Source organism: Cygnus olor, chromosome 5, assembly GCF_009769625.2.
Source record: "Cygnus olor isolate bCygOlo1 chromosome 5, bCygOlo1.pri.v2, whole genome shotgun sequence".
Taxonomy (NCBI): domain Eukaryota; kingdom Metazoa; phylum Chordata; class Aves; order Anseriformes; family Anatidae; genus Cygnus; species Cygnus olor.
Window position 1 is genome coordinate 31,444,622 of NC_049173.1, and position 26,350 is coordinate 31,470,971.

At 50.7% G+C, this 26,350-nt stretch overlaps 1 protein-coding gene across 1 annotated transcript in view; it reads left to right on the plus strand.

Moving 5' to 3' along the window:
* The first annotated feature begins 633 nt into the window (after positions 1 to 633).
* The window catches only part of BAHD1 (bromo adjacent homology domain containing 1), a 37,715-nt gene continuing 11,998 nt past the window's right edge, over positions 634 to 26,350 (plus strand). The window contains exons 1-2 of the mRNA XM_040558517.1: positions 634 to 835; positions 22,753 to 24,405. Of these exons, the coding sequence (XP_040414451.1) occupies positions 22,770 to 24,405 (1,636 nt within the window). The 5' untranslated portion in view covers positions 634 to 835; positions 22,753 to 22,769. The remainder of the gene's footprint in view (positions 836 to 22,752; positions 24,406 to 26,350) is intronic.

Genomic DNA, 26,350 nt, shown 5'->3' on the forward strand with positions numbered 1-26,350 from the left:
AAACGCCCCAAAATCGCCAACACCTCCCCGCCACCCCCCGGCATCACTCTCCTCAGCGCCGCGCACCCCCTCGGGGTAGCTTTCCTCCCCCCCCACCCCCGACGTGAAACTTTTCCACAGTTTCGCTGTTTTATTTGGGGGGGGAACGGAAAATAAAGGCGGGGGGGGGGGCTGACAGCCGGCGGGGAGGGGTCGGCACTGGTGTGGGGGGGTGAGGGCGACTGGGGGGGAGCGGGATTTGCCTCGGGAGCCTGAGGGTAATTGGGGGGGGGGGGGGGAGAGACGGGGGGGGGAGAAGGGGAGGTAAAAGGGGGGGGGGCGTGAGGGGGGGGGCGGGTGTTGGGAGGGGGGGGGGAGGGGGGGGAAGAGGGGGGGCTGAGGGGGGCGGGTCCAAGCGCTCCCATTGGCCACCTCCGGCGGTCAGGGGCGGCCGCCACTGGGCGGCGCGGCGGAGCGAGCGGGCGGCGATTGGCGGCGGACGAGGAAGCAGGAAGGAGGCCGGAGGGGCGAGCGGCTTGCGGGGAGCCAGCGGCGGCGGCGGCGGCGCCTCCCCCCCCCCCCCCCCCGCCCTTCCTCCTCCTCCTCCTCCTCCTCCTCCTCCTCCCCCCGCCCCCCCCCGCCCCGCTCCCGGCCTCTGCGCGCCGCCCGCCCGGGCCGCGCCGGATCGCGACGCCCTGCGGCGAGGGCGGGCGGGCGGCGGCGGCGGCGGCGGGGGAAGCCTCATCCCCGTGCCCGTCCCCATCCCGGTGCCGGTCCCGCCGCTGACGCAGCACCGCCGAGCCCCGGCCTCGGGCTCCCGCCGCCGCCGGATCCAGCCCCGCGGGAGCGCGCCCCGGTGAGTCCCCGCGGGAACGCGCACCCCCCCCCGCCTTCGTGTCCCCTCCCGGTAGCAGGTGCCGGGGCCGCCCGGGGATACCGGGAACTTTCCTTCACCGGGGGGGGGCCGGGGTGTGGGGGGAGAGGGGCCCGGGCCCTAACCCCCCCCCCCCCCACCCCTCCCCCCAGTCCCGGTTACTTCCCCCCCGGGTCCCGGTCCCGGTCCCGGTTCCCGGTCCCGGTCTGCACAAAGCCGGGGGGCAATCCCCCAGGAAAACCGGCCCCCGTGGGGCTGCTCCGGCCCCATTCGGGGCAGCAGCCCGGGCACACGAGTTGGCCCCGGGTGATGGTGCTTGGCCCAGGTCCTGCTCCCGGTGCCCCCAAACCCGCCCGCTCGGGGCACTTTCTCCCCGCTGGCCCCACGCGTGGGGCGCAGGTGGCTCCGAGCCTGCCCGGGGCACGGTGCGGGACTTCTGGGCTCCCATCTCCCCCCACCTTTTTTTTCTTTTTTTTTTTTTTTTTTTTTTTTTTTTTTTTTTTTTTATCCTTTCCCCTCCCGGCCCTCCTCTCCCCACAGTGGCCCCGGTGGCCGCGGGTCGGTTTCCTCTTCTCCTTTTGTGTAGCGGTGGCTCCTAATGGAGGCGGCTTCTTCGCTGGCTCCCTCTTTTCCAGCTGCTTCCACGAGACGCAGGAGCCAGCGCATGTGACCGGCAGGACCGCGGCAGGCCGGCGGCGACAGCTCGGCACGGGGATGCCGGGAAGGCACGGGGACCCCGTGTCTTCCACCAGAGCATCCTCGAGAACTCAAAGGGGTGGGGGAAAAAACCCGTCAAAACCAGACCTTCGGGGTCTGCGCTCATTGCCTTCCCTTCCCTTCCTTCCCGCCCGTTCTCCTTCTCTTCCCCCCAGTGCTTGGCTGAAGGAGGTTCTGGTTCGGTGGTGTTCCAAGGGACGCGGCCGCCCCTCGGCTCAAGCCCTAATTGTCGGGAGCGAGAGGCCAGGCCCTTGCTTAATTGATCCGCTGGCCGCAATTAGGAAGCGCTCGGTGCGATCGCGGGTGCTGGGCTCGCAGGTCCCGCTTCTGGGGTCTCGGTTTTTCGGGCGAAGGTTCCCCACCCGTATGGCGGCGACGCCGGCCGCATGATGGACCGGTGCTCCTGAAATCTTAATGGGATTTAAATATCAGCACGCCGCCGAGCGCTTTAACAGGAACATCCTGCTAACATATTCATCCCGAGCCATCCTTCACGTTTGTCATGTCCTGGCTACCTGAGTCGTTCCCCAGCTTCAGCTGCGACTGTCTTAAATATTTCCTTGTGGTCAAAACGCGTGCGCTGCTCTGATTTAACTGGACTTTTTTATGATTTAAGCACTGATTTCTATTTGTTTGCCTAATGAATTCAGCGTAGCTTTCTCAGCGTAGCAGCAGCGTAGGTTTCTATCTGCTCCTCTTGAGCAGAAATGCTACCGCAGTGAGACGTAGCTTTGCTTAGAGGTGTAAAATCAGTTGGAAAACCCCAAACCTGCGGATGAAAACAACTTTGTGGGAGGGGAAAATCCTTCCTGGATGTTCTGTTTGGTGCGGGCTGATGGTGACAGTTGCACAGAGCGATGTAATGCTGCTGAGAAGCGTGGCACTTGGGGGGCAAAACCAGTCGCAACCTCACTTCTGTAGCCGAAATGTTGTTGTTTTGGGAGCTGTTGAGTTCTTTTTAACCAGATCAATTAGTTCGGGGCTGGCGCACTGTCTTTCTTACCGTCATCTGCATCACCTTTTTGTCTGTCTCCAGTCTGACAGCCTTATTATTTCTTTGTGTTGTTTTTTTTTTTTTTTTTTTTCCCCTCTCTGGGCAGAAGATTTAAATGAATATTGTTTGCTTTGGTGATGTTAATTGGTATCGTGTGATCGAGGCACTCTATGGACTGGGGGACACATGCTGGAACAGCCTGTGGATATCCTGTTGAGCTAGTGCTTGGCCATTATTTTGGGGAAATAAACCCTTCAGCAAACGCAGATCTCATACTGTCACAGCACCATAACTAAGCCTTGAAAAGTAAATCTGGCCATCCAAAGCAAACGGCTGAAAAATAATTAGGAGTGGTAGGTAAATGCCTGCTCACAGTTTGGCATTAAGCTCAGACCCCTGGGAAATGAAGGGTTGTATCTGGTGCCGCAAAAACACGAAGGTATGCCCAAATTTTGGGTCCCAGCAGCAGCGGTGGGTGGATTTTTGTGCCCCACCTCACACTGGGTTAACCGTGGCATCGCACCCCGCGGAAGCAACAAAACCCCTGCTTTCTGCCCGAGCAGCCGAGCTAATTAAGTTACAACCATCATATCGTTAATAATATATGAAACAGCAGTTTGCATAACTGGGAAAGACAAAAACTGGAAAATAAACACCCCAAAGAAGCCGTAAAATTAAAAAGAGCTTCAAGCACAAGCTGTGCGGTTTGTGCCACGGGCTGGCACCGGCCAGGATGGCTGTGTGCGCGATGGGAAGAGCTGGGAAGAGATGGGTGATGCTTTCCAGGGGCTTTCCTCCCCATCCAGAGGCTTTTCTGATGGTCTGGCTTGTTGGTTTGTGTTTTCTTTTTTGTTTTGTTTTGCTTCCCAATGTATTTGCGTCCGTCTGAAGGCAGGTTATTGGCGAGCTGCGAGAAAATCGGTTGGTTTTGCCACTGCAGATTTGTGTCAGTCTTCGGTGTATTTCCTCCAAGTGTGACAGCTACGGACCGTTGGTAACTTCTGGATGCAAAGCGCTTTTAAAGGGAGAGAAGATAAAAAGGGAGAAGCTCTAGGTGGTGCTCGCAAGGAGCTGTGCCCCTCGCTTTCTGATTAACCCTGGGAGCCTTCGGGGCAGAGAGCATTTCTTTCGAAACGTTCGTAGCCATCCTGCGCAGCAGTCTCCGTTCTCATTTGCACCAAGGGCATGCCTTTAAGGACAAAAATATAATAAATAAATAACCTTCGTGGCCAGGTGCTGTCTTAAGTGAAGGAATTATCTGTAACCAGACCATTCTGATTAACCCTCTCAAGTTTTTGCACTTGCAACCCTTATATCAGCAACTGATGTTCTTGAAATAGGGAAAACACACTTAAATCTAGTATGGGGCTTCTTTCTGAAGACGAAAAGAAACGTGATTGTTTGGTACAGTGCAACAGGCCTTTACCCACTTACTGTCCAAACCTGATGTCCTGGCATGCAGCTTTATTATTAAAAGTAAAGTAAGAACTCAGCAATATTTCACGTGACGGTAAAAAATAAAAATTCTTCCGTTGGAAGAATGGGTTGAAGGAAATCTTGCCTTGATGCAAAATGAAGCAAGGGAGCGATGTTATCATTAAAGTTAAACTGTAGGGTATCATTAAGAAGAATAGATGTAAATCTGGCTTAAGACGAACCCCATTGCACCTGTTCTCTCACCCTGTCGATATTCGTGGAATTGGAATCTAATTAATCTGTTAAATGGTATTTCTTCTCTTGCAATGGAGGCAAAACCCTGTACGAAACAGGAGAATATGAGAGCACGGAGAAGCTGGCAGGACGTGCAAGGTGTGCTCAGCTGAGAGAAGCAAGCAGCCTGAACCTCTTTTTTTTAAAATGTATTTATTTTGAAATCTCTGAGCTATCGATGTTGCGTTAATACAAGTCCTAGAGAACATTTCGGGTTAATTCGTGGTAGGGGTCGCTCGGCTGAGGACATCCACGGCCAGGCTCTGGCCAAGTGGGAGTAGCCGAAATGAGGATACCTTGTCTGGCAAAGCAGTTCCCTTTCCCATGTTCATCTAATCATCGATAGACACGGAATTTCACGAGTATTTCTGCAGGGGGTGTGTGGTTTATTACAAATTAAAACTAAGAGGTGGGATGCTTCTGAGTTTTGCCTGGGCGCGCTCGAGCGATGAGCAGGCTCGCCACGAGGCAAGCGTTAGGCGGCGGTGGGGACTGCGGTGCCCTTCCTCGGCTGGTTAAAAACGGGGGAAAATGCCTCGTGCCAGGCGCTGCGAGGCTGGTGGCACCGGGCAAGCCTTCTGGCTGCCTCTAAGTGCGCCGTTAGCCGTGGAGTATAGCAAATAAACACCTATTGGGACGGGAAAGGGATGTGCATTGGCTCGCGCGAGCTCACCGAGGGCGCAGCGCGTTCGTGGTTTTGCTTTTAAAAGCTTTTCACGCGGGGAGTGCTTTTATCACCTTTTAAACGTTCTGACTTCTAGCGTCATCTTCGTCAAAGACGGTTGCTTTAATTATTGCTGAGGGCCACGTCCGGCCGCTCATCCCTTCGTTCTCTGCACAGCACCGTGACCGAGCTCCTCGGTGGGGCACTGCGGGGGTGTTTGGGATGCGCAGGCGTTGGATCCCCCTCCATCCCCTACAAAAGACACCGCGGGTCCCCCTCTGTCCCCTACCAAAGCTCCGTCGTGCAGCTGACGCCGTCCCGCGTGCGGCGGACGGATGCACGCCGCGAGCAGGTGGGCTGCGGCGCCGGGCTGCTTTCGGCATGGAAGAGCGTGGGACTGATGCCAAGCGCCCCGCGTTCGGCGGTGAGATGTTTCGGTTCAGAGCTGCAGGTTGCCGTGTTTCTCGTGTCCCAATTTTCTGGAACAAAGGTGTGACTGAACAAGGAAATTATGATTTTCTCCCCGGCTTTGTAAGCCGCATCGCAGGAATGCTTTCTGGCACCCATTGTTCTTCGAGCGGTTTTTTTTTTTTTTTGAAGGGCTTTCTTACGCTTGGCTTTGAAAGTGTGCAGCCTGCCTGGCTCGGCAGGCTTGATTCGTATAAAAGATCTCGGCTTTGAGCGTCTGCCTGCGTATCGACGCCTCAAATTATTTACGATGCTCTCAGAACCGAAAACGAGGTCCTTCCCTTCGGTTGCCTCGACCCAAACCGCTTGGCCGGCGGCTGCTTTTCGGCGCCCGAATTCTCGTCCTGGAAATAAAAGCGCAGCGCCGGAGCAGCCCCCCGAGCCAGGGGCAGCGCTGGAGCCGCGCACCGCGCACGGCCTTCTATTGTTCCCGGCTGTGGCCTGCGCAGAGCGCTGAAAATAGCACGCTCTCGCCCGCCGTCGTGCCGTGCCGTCTTTGTGTCTCCCGGTGCCCGCCGGGTACCTGGAAGGGGCCGAAAGCGGCGGCGGGAGGAGGCGAGGCCGGAGCTGACTTTTTTTTGCAGGGCAGCACCGCGGCGGGGAGCGTGGCCGAGCAGCCGCAGCATCGCCGATGCCGCCCGAGCCAGCGAGCGCCCGCTCGCACCGAGCCCTCCGCCGGGGAAGTTGTGCCAAGTAAAGGAGCGTTGGGAGCGGACCCTAAAATGGAGGGGGGCTCGGCGCCTCGCGGGAGACACGGCGTTAATGTGAGCACGCCGGAGGCACGGGCGGATGGAGCGCGTTCTTGGGAAGAGCGTGAAAAGGAGAAGGGTCCGCGGGGGGCGGAGAGGAGGGGGGCACTGACATCTCCCTCTGCGGAGGGAGGCTGGAGAGGCACCGGGGGGGTTCGGGCAGGGGGAAGTAACCAGCGAGGATCGCAGCGATAAGCAGGGGAGGTTTGGAAGCGCAGGCTTGTGAAGGAAACTAGCGGGCAGCACAAGTTTTTTTTGTTGTTGTTGTTTATTTAAAAAGAAACGCACAAGAAGCACGTTTGGTTTTGTTTCTTTGTTTGTCTAGCTCAGAGGCAGTGCAGGAAAACGGGGCTGGAGGTGGCTCGGAGTAAGGAGACGGAGCAGATCTCTCCAGAGCGAGGAAGATTGCAGCTGCCAAATCCTTTTCCTCTGCTATCATGTGCAGACCGAGAAGAAAAGGTTTCTTTTTCTTAAAATAACTGGCTAAACGCCAGGTGGCAGGACAGGTACAAGAATCCTGACGTCTTGGACAGGCAAATCCCGAACTGGGATTTCTTTCGACTTGAGCAAATTGCTGGAGCAGTGGAAGCGAACCTGGCTTTTGGGGGGATTTGTGCCCTAAACCCTCACTTAGTAACCCCCATTCTCCCACGCATCCTTAATTATTTAATGATGGTACATTTGTTATCCCAGCACGTACTGGTGGAGGCAGAATATGCAACAATGATATCTGCCCCCCTTCTCCCTCCCGAGAGCCCTATCGTCATCTCTCCCATTCTTAGATGCTAGAATTAATGAAAGATATCTGGGAATGTAATTATTTGGGATTTCTACCATCTTTCTTGCTTTCTGGTTGCAAAGAGGTGAACCCTTTTGGGCTCTAGAGAGGACAGCCAGCACGATTGGGAAAGCACTGTTTAGCCAGCCTTAAAATAATAACAATAATACAAATCACTTCCATTTGTTCCAATATCCGTTCTTTTCATATAGTGGAAGAAGAGCCAGAGGATGATTTCCTCTTCAGAATACATTACCAGTTTCTCTGAAATCGCTGTTCTGAGGCCCCCAGGGCTATCAAGGTGTGATTTAAAACGCCCTGCTCCTCTTGATGCTGGGGAATAAGGAGGATGCAGCTTCGCTAAGGAACTGTGGATCAGCATCTGCGTATTAGATATGCTCCCTGACAGTCATTAGGGATAATTTCAGCCTGGAGCTGGAGTTTTTGGTGCGAGCAGCGTAAATACAGTGCAGAGTGCCTTGCTACCTGCGAAGGGCTCTTGTCTGTGCTCAGCCTATGTGTGATTCGCATCGCTTGTCCTGCCTGAAACCGCTAATGAGCTTAACAACTCTTCTGTTTTCTCGGTGCTTAACAAAAATTAAATCCTTCCCTACAAACAAAAATGTTGCAGAGTGCTCAGCCCGGTGCTTTCATGCAAGGACAATAGGGAATCTCGCTGGCTTTGCCCGAGATTCCACCTCGAAGCTCATTACGGAATAATTAGCTGGTTCTTGACTTTGCCACCGAGTTTTGGGGTTTGGGGGACTTGGGGAAGGTGTTTCCTGCACCAATGACACGACTTACCCCGAGACCCGGCCTTGAATTTCAGGCACTGGGCTGTTCGAAACTCCATCTGCCCGCTAAGTGAATGTCAATCCAATTTAGGCTTGCATATGTTTCCAAGGAAACCATTGGAGGCAACGGTGAGAAATGGACCACGGAGGGGCAGGAAAGCGAGCGCACCAGCAGCATTTCCACTTTCCAGTACTCAAACACGATTAAAACCTAGTTAGCTGTAATAACCCTGTACAGAGCGGTGGTTGGACTACTAAAATAAAAAGGAAAGTGGCTTAAGGTGCTGCCCCCGAGGTCTTTCCTGTGTAGATTATGGCTTTACAGAGTGCAGTCCCATTTTCCTTCCCCTCTAGCTGGCTGGAAAACTCATGCAGCTGTATAAAACCCTGTCCATCCCCTCGCTTGAACAGAGCGAGCTGTAAATGCTTCCTCTTCCTCCTGCCCAAAGGAGTCTCTATGAAAAAAATTAAAAAAAAAAAAGTTGAAAGTGTTGAGGCAAATCAAAGCTCAGTGTCCCGAGCATGCTCAAAGAGCATCGAGGCATCTCAGTGCTACACAAGAAGCATTCTTGGGCTGGTTTGGATATTCCTTGCCCGAGGAGCAAGGAAAAAAAGGGCGAATATTTGGCTATTGGCTTCTGATCGCTCCAGCGGGCTGAAGGTGCTGCGGTGGCCTCGGGGCTCATCTTTTACCCGAGGCGAAAGGAAACCTGTAAGGTTAGCCTGAGCAGAGAGCTGTGTGGGTTCCTTGGGCATCTTTTACATCCACGGGGCTCTAAAAAGCATCTCTGTGCCTTGCTAGCACTCCCCCAGGGTAGGAAGCACCGGAGTGGTCTGGACATTCAAAGACAGGATTTACACATGGTTTCAGCTCAGAAGAAACGAGCGTGGGTTTTTTTTTCTTCCCCATTAGGAGGAATTTTGCTTTAATTGAGAGCTTAAATTCTGTAGCAGGCAGAATTGTGAGCCTGCCTTGCTTTCCAAAGCGAGGTGTATTTCTGCCTGCTAATACAGCCATTAAATAAAATGTTTATCTTGGTTATTGAAATGAGGAGCAAGGTTCTCACTTCGGAGCTCTAAAATGGGATATTATCTGTCATTTTACTTTAAAGAATGCTGCTGGCTTGCTCAGGTTTAAAATATTTTACTGTGACAAATAGCTGAAATCCTGGTATCTGGGGATATCCTGCGTGGGTATATTGGATCCTTGTGTATCGCAACTGTAGTCGGGGGCTGAAACTCCTCAGCTCAAAGCTCTTTGCAGCTGTCGTCCAGCATCAGATCCTCTTTGGATCAAATCTCTGGATATTTGGGCTGCCAGCGGCAAAAGTGGCTCCGGGGCGGTCAGCTCGGGTGCTAGGACGATGCGGTGGTGCACGGGGGGGGTTTTGCAGCATGTGCTTTTTTTCTTTTCTTTTTTTTTTTTTTTCCCCTTATCAGCTGTTTTCCTGTCCACGTCTGCATGCAGCTGGGGTAAGCAACGCTCGCTGCAGCTCTCTGCCCTCTTCCAGCAGCTCCTGGAAACTTTCTGCCGGTTGACCGGCAGCGGCGAGCGTCTCCCGCTTTGGCTCGGCGTCAGCTGGCAGCTCCTGCAGCTGCAGGCATCCCTCGCGGGTCAGGTCTGCGATGGTCCAGCGTAGGATTTTGTCTGCCAGTAGTGGAGCCTGTAGTTCCGAGCTGCTCGTCTCTTCCACCCTCTTGTGCGGATGGCTTGGGTGTAGAAGGGCATTTGGCTTTTCCCCATCCCTCTGCCCCATGTGCTGAGCATCTCGGTGTGCGTTCATTCTCGTAGCTCAGTCGATATTCTCAAATCCCACAGCTGATGAGCCAGGGGTAATACTCGTTATTTTAGCTTCTCCCCTTGCTCAGAGTTCCTCAGAAGTTTTGCTCTTCTCTTCACCATATCATCCTTGAAACCAGAAGTGGAGAAAATTCAGGGTGACTTTGAAGTATCGGGGTGCTCATTTGAGAAGAGCAGCTTGTGTAGCATGTGTGGGGTTTTTGTCCCTACCTAACACACTTAGATGTTTTGAAGCCAGAGCCTGACTTCAGGGGGCCTTCCTGAAAATCCAGTCGGAGGCACCTGGGATGTTTCCATAAGACTAGGCTGAACTGCTTAAAAGCTTTGTGCTTCCAAAGAGGACGTCTCAGTTACGTTCCTTCGCCACTCATCTGAGGTTGGTTTGCATTGCCGAACGTGTGCGCTCTTAAAACGAGACAGTGAAAATCACAGTCAAGCTTTTGGGCACCTGTCCTGACTGCACGGCCCCTGCTGCTGTGTACCCGTGGCAGCATCAGGTGCAGAAAAGGACCTTGGGGTGGTCGTAGCCCTGCTGTGGGGCAGGGAATGAGTTGTACCAAAAGGTTGCTGACGGATATTCTTTTAACCCTCTCTTTAACCTGAACTTCTTCAGGCAGTCTGATGCTTTTTCTAGCCCAGCAGGAAGGAAAGATGTAGGAAAAATCTTCTTAAATCTCCCTTGGCACAGTATAAGTCCTTTCCTTATCCCCTGGAGAATGCCATGCTGCCGTTCTGTGTTACAGATTTTTTTTTTTTTCCTCCACCCTTTTAATTGCATGACTTCAGCCCTTGCACCCTCCCCTTGCCAGTCGCTTTGCGTCCCTTGGTGCTGCCTCGCTTATCCTGTGTTGGATGCGGCGCAGAGCCGTGAGCCGGAGCCTGCTCCCATCCCGCATTCCTGGGCACGTACCCCAGGACGATGTTTGCTTTTCTTTCACAACAGCACGATGTTGTTGACTCACTCAGCTTGTGCTCCTCAATAAACCTCAGCTGCTAAGTGCCACCTTGCTGGCCGCTTTCATCATGATTTCGCTCCTGCCTGTCTGGGCTGTGAATTGTGGATTTGTCCCTATTGATAGGCATTTAAAAAATATTTTAAAATGTTTTTCTGGCCCATCAAGATAATACTGTGGACCCGTTGCTTGTCTAAGACTTGCTTGCTCCCCCTCCAAGCGTTGCCTGCAGGTGAGCCTCTGACTTGCTAATAAAATATTGAATGGTCTCAGGCCTGCCCTCAGGGAGCCTGCTATGTCTTGTGTTTTGGCACTGAATTGTTAAGTTTGGGGGGAAAAAGCCATGTTTGAGGCTACCTGACAGCAGTTTTCTTCAGGTCGCGTATCCCTTGTTGGCTCCTGGGGATATCCCAGCGAGCAGCCGGAGAGTAATTGAGGAGCAAAACCCAGCGCTCTGCTCCTCCCGTGGAGTGCTAACCAGATTAAGTGGCAGCAACCAGACAGATTAAACAGATGATTCCCAAATACTTCTCCTTGCAGACAACTGCCGTTAGCGGGGCCTGTGCACGTGTAGCTCTTAGGGCATGCTTTCTGGGTCAGGTCACTTAGCACAACCTCACAGAGTCCCTGTGGGACAGGGGGCACCTTCATTGACCGGAGCTCCAGATAATTCAATCCAGAACTCTCTGGACGGAGCGTTCAATTTATTCATTGTTCTTAATTCTTTCTGGTTCTTTTTAAAAGTCTGACTTTCCTTCCAGCTGTGCAAGATCCAACACAACCTGAAAAGTGCTTCAGTGTGGTTACATGGCTCGCCGTGTTGAGAACGCCTCCTCGTACCTCTTGCACCGAAAGCCGAGCTCGTTTAATCACTCCCTCTTTAAATGGCCAAATAGTGTCACGCCTGTGTAGGTAGATAAATGCAAGTTAATGAGGGGATATAAAACAAATCTCTCGCAGCACGGGTCTGCGAATGCTGTCCGGTCCATTTAAGGGGGATATTTGTTGCCATGACTGATCAAACCTGGGTGCGAGCATGCGCGCGTACTTAAATACATACCTCTAACGACGTGGGTAAAGGATGGAGGAGTGGGGCTAGCTCCTAACGGGACTTAAATGGGCTTCCCTGGAAGTGGAGGCTGCTGGTGGTTAGGAAAGCTCTGCCAGCCCTGCTCATGACCTGTGGCATCACATCCCCCTGCTTTCCTGGGCTCTGATGATCCCCGTTAGGTTTGTGCAGGGGATGGAGGTCCCTCTGCCTCAGCCGGGAGCTGCCGTGGCATCGTGGCGCTCGGTCCGAGCGCGGTGCTCCAGTTTCCCCAGCCTACCCCAGACCCCCTAATAACCCGGCAAAGAGCCAACGCTGGGCACTTAAAACCTTGAAGGGCTAATTGTTTAGTAATGAAAAGTGTAATGACCGAGCAATTGACTTTAATCGCTTAGCGGCTGGTGGAGGTTGGGGCTGGTCTGATGAAGACACTGGTAACATTAGGTTCAAACCTAAAATCTCCTGTTTCTTGTACGAATCCAGATTTCCAGTGTGCTCCACGTGCAGGTTGAGCCCTCGAGTCCGTAACCATCACCTACCTGTCTACCTGCTGCCTTAGCAGAGCGCGTATTTCAGTGTCTAATTACCTTCCTGGAGAGCCAATTTGCTCTTTAAAACAAAAAAGAAAAAACCTCACACACCTGACGGCAGAAAATCCCTTGTCTGTACAGGTGGGCATCCTGACACCAACGCAGGAATTACGAAGCTTGTTCTCCGTTGAGAAATCAGGAGGTGTTGCAGCACCCGTTGGTTGGGCTAGTGTTTTTGACTGACCTAGCTCATTAAAGCAGATGAGCTGTGAAATTTTAAGAGGAACTTTCTCACCTGCCTTGTATTCACCCTTAAATGCTGTGCGCTTGCATTGCAAAGAGGGGAGGGGGGCGGAATTGCAGTAAGTTGGGGTACATTTGGTGGTTGGACTGCGGAGCTGGAATATGCATGGATATACACCTCTGTGTATTAATTGAGACAATATTTTATGGAAAAACAAAAACCAATGTACCTTTTTAAATGCGTACAAATATTTCTGTAGAGATATTTTTAGGTGGGTTTGCTTCTCAATGAAGCATAGGCACCTTACCATTTTTAGGTGCTGGGGTGGAAACGATTAGGTACGGTGTCTTAACATTCTGCTCTTCCTTTCTTGTAGCTTCAGGTTTCTTGATCCACACGAGTTCTGTCCGATGTGATGAGAATAGCCTAAATTTCAGCTCCATCCAACCTACTTTTCCAGGAGTAAGTTCAAAGGCAGAAAGTTCAGCTCCAGGTGTAAGCTCCGCTTAGCGTTGTGCGCAGCGCTGCGGTGCATAGGATGCGGTGAGGAGAGCGTTGGGTTACGTGGATGCCAGTGGGAGTTGTCTGTTGCACTCTGAGTATAAAGAGGGATCAAAATTTACAGTGGCGACGTCTGAAATGGCAGGAAAGCATCAGCTTTACGGACAGCTTGCTTTGTACAGAGCGATCCAGGGCTGAAGTCGTACAATGCTTCTGAACAAATTGTGTAGAAACAATAGGTGCTTCCAAATGAAGGACAATGCTGTCTTAAGGACTTCCCTAGAACTGAAAATACACTCAGATTGCAGTTTTAGTCTGAAGAGGTAGTTATGGTCAGTGTGCTTCAGCTAGGGATGAGTCAGAACACAGGAATCCTCTAAAACCTTACACGAACTTGGTATTTAAGGTAGGCTTTTTTTGCCTGCCTGACCTTAAGGCTTCTGTAAGTTTAAGTCAAGGTTATAAACATGCATGTTGTAAATTTAAAAATCCAGTTTCTCTTCTGAACCCCCATTAGGGATTATAACTGATAGGGTCAGTACCAGGAGCCTCAACACCAAGGATTCAGGTGCTGAGGTGGGGCTCTGCGTTTCGAGGGATGCTTGGAAGTTACAAAAATACGGTGAAATTATTTAGGGGGAAATAAAAATGTACTTGTTAGGTGCATTTTGGGTCTGATGGCTAACTAAACGTTATGCTGAAGGAATGCCCTGCTTTTCCCTGAATTTCCTGTGTTGCTTTTTTCCCTCCCCTAAAGCAACTTCTGAGCATGCTGAGTAGAAACTTGCTGCCTTTAGATCTCAAGGGTGTCCTGCTGACAGTTTCCAGAAGCTGTTAAGAGAGCAGCAAATAGAGACCTCTGTGGAGGCAGACTTACCCGAGAGGGGACAAGTCCAGGTCCAGAGACAGGATGGCAGTGACAGCCAGGCAAAACGGAGAGGAGCTGGCAGGGATGAACCTGCTCTCGAAGTCCCCAAAGGCGGCACGGTTTTGCAGATGCGCCTATAATACGTGAAATCGCGGCACACCTCGAATTATTTAAGCTCAGCAGCTTGGAGGAAGTTGCTAAAGTGTTTGTGGGAGAGGGTGATGCTGATATATAGAAGAGCTTTAATATTTACTTTAGAAAAATCTCGCACCTTGTTCTTCAAAATATAGCATCTTGGAAATAAGTTGTTGTTCCATTTTGTCCGTGTGAGCAGGAACGGTGCCAGAGTGATCTGAGCAAAGTGACACATGATTGATATTTCACCAGACTCAGCCTTCTGCCGTGTAGGAATTTAGTTTGCGTTTTGCATATATGGAAAATCAGATGAGCAGGGCTTGTTTTTCTTTTTTTTTTTTTTTTAAACCTTGATTAGCTTGATTGGCAAAGCTTGTGCTCCTTCTAAAAACACAACTGTCAAAGCTCTTGAAATATTTTTTGCTTGTTTTTTCAAGCTACTTATAGGCATCGTACTGGGTGCTGTTAGCGTAGCTGTCGTGTAGGCAGCTTCACGCCGAACCTATTTAAAGTTCTAGTAGGCAAGTCTTTGTAAACAAGGGATATTCAGCGCGTCTAGTGTTTTATATGTAGTAGTGGTTGCTGCTGACGATCTCTGGGGTGTTTCATGAGAATTGCAGGATCTGTAAGGCTGCCGGTGGATGGGAGGGTGGGGATGAGAATCTGATATTTCTGACTCACGGTGCCAAAGCAGTGTAAAGGGAGAGATCGAGTGATGATTTCTCAAATGCAGATGTCTCTCAGGCTGGGCTTGCTACTGAAAACTTTGCTTTAATAATCTGGAAACTTTTGTCTCATCTGTTTCTCACGTGGCGCCCCTCCCGGCTTTCCTGGTGCTCCCCTTGCTCGATCCCTGTAGTTTGCTTGCCTTCGTTAAAAGGATACCCTAACAAGCACCGCGCTGGGGAATGATGCAGCGAAGGCGGAGTGTCAAAACGTCTCTTAGGCTCGAGTGCTTGGTACGAAGCTTTCAGCCTTGAGACGAGCTGAGCCTGATCTCCACCCCATCCGCACAAGTGCATCTCCTGCGCTTGCAGACGCCAGGGATTTCCTCTGCTATCCCTGGGCTTCATTGCGGCGGCATGCTCAGGGCTGGTTATTCACAGTCCTTGTGGTTTTTTTTTGTTGTTGTTTTTGTTTTTTTTTTTAAAAAAAAGATTGGTTTTGAGAGGTGAGAAGCCGATGGTAGGCTTTGCACTGCGGGAATAATTACAGCGTTTGCATTGGCAAAGAAATGGTTTCTGTTTGGGCAGGGGCTGGCTTTCTGCGCGTGTTTGTTTGCTTGTATCTTTAATGACATGGCTGCGTGTTATTTTTCCCCAGGGTCCCTGAACTGCTCTGTGCACGAGCAGACAGTTCGGAGAAAATATCCAAAGCTGGTGGCTACCGGCCCTGAGTTTTAGAGTGGCCACCGGTTCTTGCTGGTGCAGCTGAGAGGCTCCCTTGTAGGAGGGGATGACTGCGGGATGGAGATGCTGAGCAGGAGCAGCTGGATGCTGTATCACCCTTAAGACGTCTGATAGCTCAAAGCTTCATTGGCATCCTTGTACGTTCGTCTCTAACCTTTTGGAAGGCAGAAGAAATGCCTCTGAGTGAGGAAGGATGTTGTTTTGTACCTCGCTGAGGAATCGAAGGGGACAGAGCGACATCCCGATCTCTGATTACTTCTGATTTTTGATGATTTTTTGAAGTCCCCGTGGAATTTTAGGGTAGGTTTGCTTGTAGGTTAGCACAGCTCTGCATCTGTTCTTGAGAGAGCAGGCATGAAACTGTGGCTGCCCTTGCTCTAAATCGCCCCGAGCTGATTTCTGTCCGCTGCTTGGGGAGGCTGTAAACAACAGCAAAAACACTGAAACTTTCTGCGGATGTGCAGAAGAATAGTGCTTTATGGTCAGGTCACAATCAGGATTGTGGCAACTATTGGCGGTGGAAATCTTTAGTTCTTACAGGCCATAGGAAGTGGTTTTTGCAAGTGTTGGTCGTGCTCGTGCTATGAGGTGATGAGTGAAGGCTTCACGTTCGGAAACATCGGTCTTCAATTCAAGCCTGTGAACAGACCACGGCTGTGGGGCTCTGGTTTTGCTGACTGATGTTTGGGTTGCTTGGGTCATGCATTACTTCCTGTGCTTCTCCTTTACTACAGCATATACTGGATATTCAGCCCGAGTGGTACCTTTTTGCTGCAAATGTGATACAAAATATGGTATCGTAGCATCAGGAACAGGGAAAGGAAAGACGAGGCCTTTCTGAAAAGGAGTGTGCTTTTCCCAGACACCGTGATAGTTCCACAAATAATGCACTTTGTCAGTGAGGTCAAGGAGCCATCTTTCCAATCTCCCCCATACTCGAACATATTTCTTTTCCACTGGTATTGAAAGAATTGACCTTGCCCAGGTATATAGAGATAAACTGCTTAGTTCAACTTGCAAATGGAAAAACCTATTCTGCGAATGAAGGTAGTTAACCGAGCAGATTGATACAATCTCCTCTCGAAAAGCAGGTGCCTTTCTTTGCCAAAAGAGGTACAAATCTGAGTCCCAGCCTCCCCAGAGCTGTGGCCATACCTGTGCAGTGAAACACAGCTCTGGGAGCACGAGCTTCCATGCTGCTGCCAGCCGTGCTGAGCCTGTTAGCAGGGGCAGGGGAGATGAAGCAGGCGTGAGATGCCTTCCCTGCCAGTGCTTGGGCTTCCCAAATTGCTTTGGCCAGGGAATTTTGAAGTCCACTTTTGCCTTGGAGACTTGAAAAGGGCCATTTTGTCCAGGGCAAGCCGTGTGGTGGTGTTGGTAACGCAGGGTGTCTGTCCAGGGCTCTGCTCCTGCTCTGGATGCTGGGAAGGCTCCAGTGTGTTGGGCTCTTGTGTGCTGCTGTCAGGTTTCAGCTTTTTTCCTTTTTCCATTTTTTTTTCCTGCCCTTTTTTTTTTTTTTCCTCTTTTGCAAGCAGTCCTTGCTGGGGCTGCGGAGAGTGTGAGAACAACCGGAGAAATTTCATTTTGGCTTCCCTGCAAAGTGCTCCAGAGCACTGCCACTAGGCAAGATCTGAAACCAGATAATCAAGAATAGGACAGGCCCTCCCAAGGAATCAGCCGTGCAACTTCTCTGCTGGGGTGTTAACAGGTCTGGCTCATGTTTATGCAAGTGGTCAGCTGTGCAAGCAGGGACTGCACCCTGGCATGTTTCCTTCGCAGCTTGCCATCGCTTTCAGACAGGTAGGGCACCCCTGGTTTAAAGCACCCACCGATAATTGCAGTTGTTTCAGCACTGTAATTCATCACGGGCCACACAGCAATGTGCCTGGAGCACCGGCTTTCACAACCAAGGCATAATTACTTCTGTCGGACCAGTGAGGGGAGTGAGCAGCCCATGCAGCTTGGAGATCCTCTCTGGACAGTGCAGGAAGTAAAGGAAACCCCGGATCTCTCCTTGCTTGCCTTTCTGAAGCTAAAGAGGCACCGACTGCATCAGCTGGTGCGGTCTTCACCTCGTTTTTGAGAGGTGCTGGCAAATGGTGAGGGTTGTGTTGATGAGAGAGAAAAACAAGCCTTTTCTGCAGGATAATGAGCTCTGTATAAACAGTTTTCTCTGGAGCATGTGGATGATCGAGTTTTCGATGAGCCTCCAGAGACAGATCAGGGCTGGACCCCACGAAGACAAATTGCAGCCCGTAACGATTGTAATTTTTCTAAATGTTTAAGGTTGAAAGGATGCTCCTGCTCGTGGGACTCGCACAGCATTTAGGCGATTCAGCCTAGGATACCTGACGCTTCTGTGCTTTACCCGGATTTCCAAGAGCTCCTGGGAGGCTTCCTTCATGCAACGCGTCTTTTATAGCACCGAAAGTGATTCGACTTTAAAAGCAGCAGGGAGAAAGGAGCCAATCCTCCAGACACTTGCAGTTATGGGGTTGTTGTCACAGCGTAAGCTGCACCAATTTAAAAGAATATAACTTCTTCCAGTAGACAAGGGCTGAAAGTCAACAGCACAATGCCGTGCACAGAGAGGAAGATTCCTGTTGTCATAACTCTTTGTATGTTATTGAAGTGCCAAATGGATTAGAAGCCCTGAAAGCTTTAGATTTCTGTGCTTTTGCCATCGTCTCCTTGGAACGAGCGCATCTCTGTAGTGAAGCTTTGGAAGGGAAATGGTGCTTGAATGGGTAGTCCCAGACTGGTTTCTTCTAATTTCACTTGCAATCAAGTGATGGAGAGGAAGAGACAGATGCTACAGCTGCATGATTACAGAAAATGCAGCTGTTAACACACTTGCTTATTTTCCTGCTAATGAGGCATCAACTCTCTTCTGATTTTGCTGTTTGGGTCGTGCTTTTATTCTGGCAGAAAACGAGACCGCTGCATTTAGTTTTGAATTTCTGCAGTCGGATCAGGGTTCTGCAGCTGCCGATGTAATTTCTCCGAACTGGTCCAGTTTGAGGAAGGAGAGAGCGGCTGCAGCTAGCTTTAAAATGCCTGATGGGCTCTGGATGCAGCTGGCTACACCAAGCTGCTCCGCCAAACTTGTTTCACTTCTAGCAGTTATAAATCACCGTCTCCTTGCTGCTAATCCAGTTCCTCAGCTGCAAGCAGGAGAGGGGTGGTTCTGCCGTAAGTATCTTCACTTTCAGTTCTTCAGCTTGTATCGTGATTTCCTGGAGATTTCTGGGCACAGTTGGGTTTTCCTCTTTGTTTCATGAAGCCGTACAGAGGTGGAAAGGGGACAAGCAGCCCTGACGCTCCCCATTAGCAGCTGAATTGAGTGCTGGCTGTAGATAAGAGCTCTCTGTAAGCTCTGCGTGACTCTGATTTTTAAGGCATGATATATACTGTCGGATATTTCAGTTTCAAGCAGCGTTCAGAAGCTCTGCTCGTGCCGTATGCTGGGCAGAGAGAAGGGATTACTGGATCCCAGGTAAGTCAGTACTCAGGACTTTTGCTGAGAAGTGAATGAGCAGGACTAGCCCCACAGCAATTGTAATGCAAGCAATTTGGTAGGCAGGGAATGAGTTCTTGCTGGTCCTGTGTGTGAAAGATGACTTTTGTTCAATGGAGCAATCTAGTAAGACTGCTTGTTTCTGGATGCGTGCCCATAACGTGGATGAATTGCTGATTTAGCGGGCTTGTTTTCTTCATTCCTGTCGTGGTACCTCTCCAAAACTGGCAGTGGCATCGCTGCGGTGGTCTCGTAGCAGATCCTCCTGGCCCTTTCTGCACCCGTGTCCGACAGATCACAGACAACTGGAAAACGCAGCCAATTCTCTGGGCTGAGAGTGCCTTCAGTGGGACGGTGAGAGAGTTTCTCCAAAAGTGATCTCGAGAACCAGACTGAAAATGTTGCAGGTGGCTTCTGTGGAATACGGAGCCAGGTGTTGGTATTGTCCACCCCCTGCCGTCAGTCACAATAAATTCACGCTGCACATTGTTCTAGAACAACAAAATTCATTCCAGTTGCTCAACCTGGTTGTTCTCACCTCTATTAGAGAATTATGTCAGAAAAAGGGAATAAAAAAACAACACTCCAGCTTCGACAAGCTGCCCTGCGGGTCGTGGCAGTTGTTTTATCGTGGTGATGTCCTGGGGAAGTTCCCTTTGTAGAAACTGAACCTTCTGAACCACGCTTTGTAAGTGACCACTTACAGGCTTAAAATCAGTTTATTTTTACTGGTAACGTTGAGCTACTGCAGAGCAAACGGGATGCAGTCATGCTTTTGAAAACAAACACAGTTCACCTAATTTTTGACTTGAGGTTTTTAGCGGGGTGTGATCTGGAAAAATGACTTTCTCTTGGTCTCCAGACTGAATGCTTGAGCGGGTTGGGGAGAAACCTGGCTGATTAGGTTTGTTTATCCAAGGAACTTGCAGAAATTTGTGAGGGAGCAAATACAGAAGCTAGCATTACTTAGCTTTGATTGTATTTCTGCGGGTAGCCTGGTGTTTCTTCAATAAAGCTGGATTTCGGAGGGTTTACAGTCATGTGGAAGTGTTGCTGGATGGAGCTGATGTTTTCTTTGCTGTTGCTTAAAGGATTTTTGTGGCCGTGATACCAAAACGTGTGGGGTTTGCTTATTTTGTCTTTGCACAAATTTCCAGATATTTAGTTCTTCATCTGCAGATAAGTGCTTTGTAGGAGGTGAGCAGCTGAGCTCGGAGTGGGGGAGAGAAAACTTGGAGACCAGATGAAAAGGAGGAGATCTCTGCAGACGTAGCCTCCTTCTACTAAGAAGTAATAAATAAAAAGCCTGTGATGGCTTGATTACTGTTGTGCCTAAGAACTCATTGTGTCAAAGAGCTTACGCGACCACAACTCTTAAAAAGGATCGCGTCGAATCTCTGTGTTCTTCACACTTTAATGCATTTTTGACTCGATATCTCTAATGTCATCTCTGTGTTCAACTCGAGTGTTTCTCTTGACGTTCCGGTTGCAGTTGTCAGTGATGAAAGCTGGTGTAGAGTAGCAGTTGGAAATACGCTACAGCACGCAGGACAGTGATACCTGTTCTGCACCAGAATGCAAATTTCGCATCTGGGCTTTGGAGAGGGAGGTGCTTTTGTTGCAGTTGGAGGAAATGTGCGTATTAAAATGCCATTTTCATCTGGAGTATCATAACTTAAAGCATTCCTGTGCTTAGGTTCCGGAAAAGATATTTTATTTAAGCTCTTGTTTGTCTTGGTATTCCCCATGGGGTCCAACAGGGAAGGCAGCCGCCGTGATGTTAACGATTCTCCACTTCATCGGTGGAGAAATTCCCTTCCTTCAACCTGTACCAAACTTCTTTTTATCTTTCGGGCAGGTCTGGTTTGAACAAAGTCACGTCTAAAGTACTCTGTTTTTAAGAGATACCCTTTCTTTTTCAAACACTGATGTGCTATAAAGCCTCAGCAAGTGAAGGATGTGGAGTGGTGGCCAGAAGATGACCGCTGCTCTCAGTAGAGCAATGAGAGCTCGAGGAGACGGGGCATCTGATGCTGGTTTTTAAGGCAAGCCACAGTTGGTTCACTTTTTTTTTCCCTCTCTGCTGAGCGTTTCCACCAGAGGTCCAGTCTTTTGTTGGGGACAGCAGAAAATAGGTTTGGAGTTGCAAAGAAACCACTGGTCTGTATGGGCTGGGAGACAAACCTCGTTTGCGCATTTTATTTTTTAAATAGAAGTCCTCTTGCTAACTCCCAAGGTTGGCTGTGGTTAATATAGCTGCTTGTGCAAGAATTATTCGGATTTGGGGAGAAATTGTCTGTCTGAACTGATGAACCATCTTCCTAAATTCCAGAACCTGTGTTGCTTATCAGAAAAAAAAACCACGGATGTACATAACAGTTTGCTCCCCATGGAGCACTCCAGTTTGGGCACTAGCCAGAGGAGTTATCCTGTGCATAACGGGGTGTAAAGGGTTCAGGCACTCCAAGACATCTCAGGAAGGCTTTGACATCTGCAAAAGCAACGTGCAAACCACAGTGGCTTTCAATTCCTGGTTTTCTTTTAGTTAATGCATACATAAGCAAGTCAATTAAAGCACACTGGGCTTATTTCAAATAGATAATCTAATTATCAGCTTGATTAAGCCATATCAAATGAACAGTTCTTGTAATTTGGTAGCTTTGTTCTCATCACTACAGATGCAGTAGCTTTAATTAGCCAGCCTCCAAGTAGCAGGCCAGCGTCGATTGTGTCAGTCATGGGGTGCTGCAGCCAAGTAAATACCTGGTACAGGGGGCATCGAACGGCTCCTGAGCGGATGCTGGTGGGAAGGCTGGCACTTTGGTCCCAATAAAGGGAATCTGACTGCTTCATAAATACCAGTAAATGCAAGCGATCGCCCTTTGCTGCTGTTTCCTGTGCTCAGATACAGGCTATGTTAAATCTGTTCCAACATAACTCAATTAGACTTTTTTTTTTTCAATGCTTGTGGTTACTGCAAACTCACACCCTTTCATGGCTTTCAGCATAGAGCTCAGGGCAAGCCATTCTCCTCCAAGGCCTTCCTGCACTGGCAGGAAAAGTTCCCACTTATAGTAAATCGGAGCCGGACCGTTTCTTTAACTTTTTACCTGGCTGGGAAAGTCCGGAGGCGGTGGGGCCGGCCGGGCAGCAGCTTGTCGGGGCACTGGGAGGTGGTTTGCTCAGCCCTGCAGGCAGATGCTTATCTCTTCCTTCTTGTATTTTGGACATTTGCGTCTGTTTTAACGGTGTCTTGGCGTACCATCTAGATGGCAAGTCAGGAATGACACGGCTAAGTAATTCCTTTCCTCTTTTGAGAGCCTGGGATATCTGCTCAAGCCTCTGCCAAACGTGGTGATTTGGTTGTTGGGAGTCCGCAGCTTTTACAAAACGCGATTGTGGGGAACGACAGCAGCAACAGGTAGCCAGGTCCTAACCTGTATAGGGATTTGCATGTATTTATTTTATTAATGTTGGCAGATCTCCAGCTAATAGACCCAAGTTTACTTTTTATGTGAGTAGGTGGACTTTTTTATTTTTCTTCTGTCTAATTGTTTCAGAAAATGACAATGAAACAGCCTGCCTGTACCAACACGCAAGCAATCACATACCTGGGATTTATTTCTGTGCCTACCCTGGATCGGGATTCAGATGAGCTTTGGCAGATTTGATGAGAGTTTGTAACATGGCAGAGACAGCATCGGCTTAGCGGGGAATGCGTTTGGGCTGGGAGCTGGTGAAACGGCTTTCTGGATAAATCCTGGTTTTCCTGGCTCCTGTGACACTTGCCGTCACCACCTCACCTTTGATTACTGCCATGTTCTATGGCTTAATATTAAACCGCAGCTCATTGCATCCTGTCTCCTAATTGGCTTAACTGGCCGTCACCCAAAAAGACTCGGCTCCGTGCAGAAACAAGCTGGCCCAAGTGTTTCCTAATCGGCAGCCGGTGCTTCGTGAGGAGGTGGGTCCCTCTCAGCGGTATTAACGGATGTGTTTTTTTCTCTCTTCGTTCTCAGGATTGGACATTGATCCTATGACGCATGCCCGGAAGAAACAACTTTTCCTTCTGAAGCATCCAGCTGGTTCTGCTGGCCAGGCTTCGTCCCCCCCAGGCAGCGGGAGGATGGACAGGACACGGGCAGAGTGCGGCGAGCAGAGGGACGGGGGTGCCACCGAAAGCACCAACGGCCCGAGTGGGTTTGTGGGGACGAACAAAAGCAAGAATTTGCAGGAAGTCCGCAAGACGTACCCGCTGCGGAGACGCCTGCTCCCTTCGGTGAACAAAAAGACCTGCAAAGTGCTCCTCACCAGGCTGGAGGATGTGGCCGGATCTCTGTCAAAGGAGACCCAGAGCTGCAAAAAAAAGGACCTTCCCAGTTGGGTGGAGGGCTTGGGACCTACCTTTTTTGCTGAACAAGTTAAGCCTGTGGGAGCAGGGAAGAGCGATTCATCTGGGGAAAAGTGCACAGTAACTTATCCGGGGACAGACGAAGACCTTGACAGCGCTCCTTCGGAGCCCAGGAAGCGTAGGCTGGCCTCGCTGAACGCGGAGGCTGTGAACAATCTGCTTTTTGAGCGGGACGATGGCTTGTTGTCTGGCAGGCGCTTTCGGAGGGATTCCACCAAAGCCGCTGGAGACTGTACGGTCAAGAGCTTGCATTGCAAAGCTGGTGACAACTGGTCTGCCTTGGAGAAGACAGCTGTGAAAACAGGTAAAGGCAAAAACCGACACGAGCCCAGTCAGAAATGCAGTAGCTGTGAGCATTCGCTGGATGAGGTCTTTGATGATGGGACAAAGAGGGAGGATGGTACCATCCCCTATCATCCCACCCCAAAGAGACTGGCCAGCCTGAACGCTGTGGCCTTTCTGAAGCTGACCCACGAGAAGGACCAGCCCCTGAAGCAGAGGAGTAAATCAGACGGGGAGGGCAAGTCCGAGAACCACTGTTCGAAATCTACGCTCAAGTGGGCCAAAGCCAGTCGGAAGAATTGCGTCAAGTCTAAAAAGGAAGCAGCGAGCTTAAAAATGGAAGGCCAGCACGGCTGGCGGGGGCTTACCCTGGGCGCTTTCGGGAAAGCGGAGCAGCGGGACTCCTCTAGGCTCTACAGGACGGCTGAACCTGTCCCTTACGAGTCACTGTCTAGCTCCTATGCTAGCACAGAGAGTTTCTACCACAGACTGCCTTTGCTCATGGGTGGACAAGCTTCCATGAAGCCTGAGTATGGAAGACCCGGAGAGAAATCCCCAACTCCCAAGCAGGAATTTCATCAGCCTTCCTTTCCCGTGCAGCAGTTCCCTCCCTTGCCCGTTCCCGGGAATCACACGGATTGTGGATGTCTCTATGAGTCCTCGGATCTGACTCCGCTGAACGGGTTTTACGTTTGTTATGGCCAAAGTGGATACAGTGGCTACTCTCACTGCTCGGTTTACCCCAAGGATGAGCTTTCGCAGTCTGCGACCTGTGAGGGGCTCTTGGTATCGCCGGGCTCCTTGCCATCGGGTGCTCATTTCCAGCCCCTCCACTGGTGCAACTCCCCGTACTGCTGTGGAGAAGGGACGGCTATTAACAGCTACAGCGTCTGCGGCGTCGTGCACGTGCCGGAGGGCAGGATCAGCAGCGTGCACGCGGGACGGAACAGCTACCCCTACAAAATGCCTTTTGCAGCAGGTAAGGCGCAAAGCGCGAGCAAAATGTCAGTTGGCATTCCTAGGAGAAGAGGGCTGCTTGGGCACAGTGGCTACTGGAGGTGTCTCACGGTTCATCAAAGGTTGGCATCAGAAAGAATCCGTGTTTCACCTCCCTTTCCCCCAGTTTTAGCCCAGAAAGGCTAAAAAGCCCCCTGAAAAGTCTGACTGGTGTGGAAAGCATGGAAGCGCTGAAAGAATCGAGGCAGCAAGGAGGTGACCGAGGGCTTGTCGTGCTGGAGTTGACTGCTTTGCCCTGTGTAAAATGCGTGGTTTCGGTTCCTAGATGCTTTGCAAGGCTTCTCGCTGTCTGCTGCTGAGCAGAGGGTCTGAAACACATCAGGCTGCGTTGCCGTCCCAAAAGCCTGCTCTCACGACCGAAGCATCCTGGCAGAGCAGCGCGAAGAAGCAAGCGCTGCCTCGGTTGTCAGACTCTTCCCAGTAAAAGCTGTGCAGGGGATGCAGTCTTTTAAGGTTTCATTCGATCTGATCTGGCAGGGCTGAGCTGTGATTCAGTTTGAGTCTACTGGTTGGACCGATGCTTGAATTTCTTTGCAGTGATGTAAGTGCTGGTAGATCATTGCTTCGGCGGATAGCGGTGCTGTGTTTGCTATTAAACTGGAAAAATCAGGCCCCAAAATGGGGTGAATGGCAGTGTAAAGGTGGGGTAGTTGTTTGCCTGGCTCTTTTCTGTCCAGTTTGTTTGTTCAGGCTTTGTCCTCCAGCGGGCTTTATCTCGGAGCTTTGCCTTTGCTATTGAAAAACATCTTTTTGAAATACTTAAAACTGGATCGCTGCGCTGTGGTCACCAGACACCAGGGCTTGGTGTAAAAGTCACCAAGTCACCAAGCAAGGCACCGCTGCTGCTTCCAAATGGTGTGCTGTGCAGGCAGAGCTGCTGCTCGGCTGCTGGGGGTGTAAGCATTAGCGTTTCACCTAACCACGGGCACGCGTTCGAGTCAGAAGAGGCACGACTTAGCCACCCCAAACAGATTTCCAGGTAGGCGGATGAAGTTTGGGTTTGAGCGAGGCTTTGTCATCTTCCCTTGTAGGAAGCTGCTGAAAGTCGGGAGCGTTTGGTCGAAGTATAATTTCCGTTTTCCCTAAATACCTCCGCTGTCGTAGTGCCGTTTCCTACGGCAGGGGCTAGGCGGCGTTCCCTCGCGGCTTCGATGCCTTTTCGATCGCAAGACAACCAGCTCGGCAGCGTGTTCTCGTCTGACACCTCCCTGCCTGGTGCCCCGAGGTCATGCCAGCCTGCTTCGTTCCTGAAAGTTTGCATGCTGCTGCCTCCGATTCCGAGTAAGCAGACGGGCTTTTTTCTGAGTTCAGCCCTCCCTGCAAACCCGGTGGCTTCTCGCGGAGCTGGCAGCAGCAGTTCCAGGGTGTGTATTTACCAGCGATGTGTCACCCCGCTGCTCTGATCTTTTCCCAACGTGGATTAGCAAGCGGCAGGATCATTTCCTGCTGTAGCACATTTTTGGATGCAGCGCGTTCTGGGTTAAAGCTGCCTGTACGTGTAAATGCTTCGCAGGCTCTCAGTTCCTTCCTGTGAGCAACTTGGGTTTAAAAGTCTCTGCATCAGAATAATTTAGACTTTGTTCTGCAGGCTGAAGGAGGTCTCCCAGAATATTAACAGGAGTTTGTGCTTAGGAGTTGGTTTTTATAGGTCTGCCTCTGAAATCTCAGCCTTCCCTCAAGTGGGTTAGTTTAGGGAATTAAAGGATTACTCGGTTGGAAGCGCCAGGCTCCCATCTGAGAGTGTCGGTACGAGGGGATCCAACACGGTACGTGACATGGGGCGTATCTGTCTCAGGTGGCGTGTTCGAGTTGCAGCCTTTTGTGAGCAAAACAGGGAAGAGGGGATTCAGGGAAGAGGTGGTTCACTGCTCCGGGGGTCCTGTGCCCGCCGAGGCCAGGCAGGATTC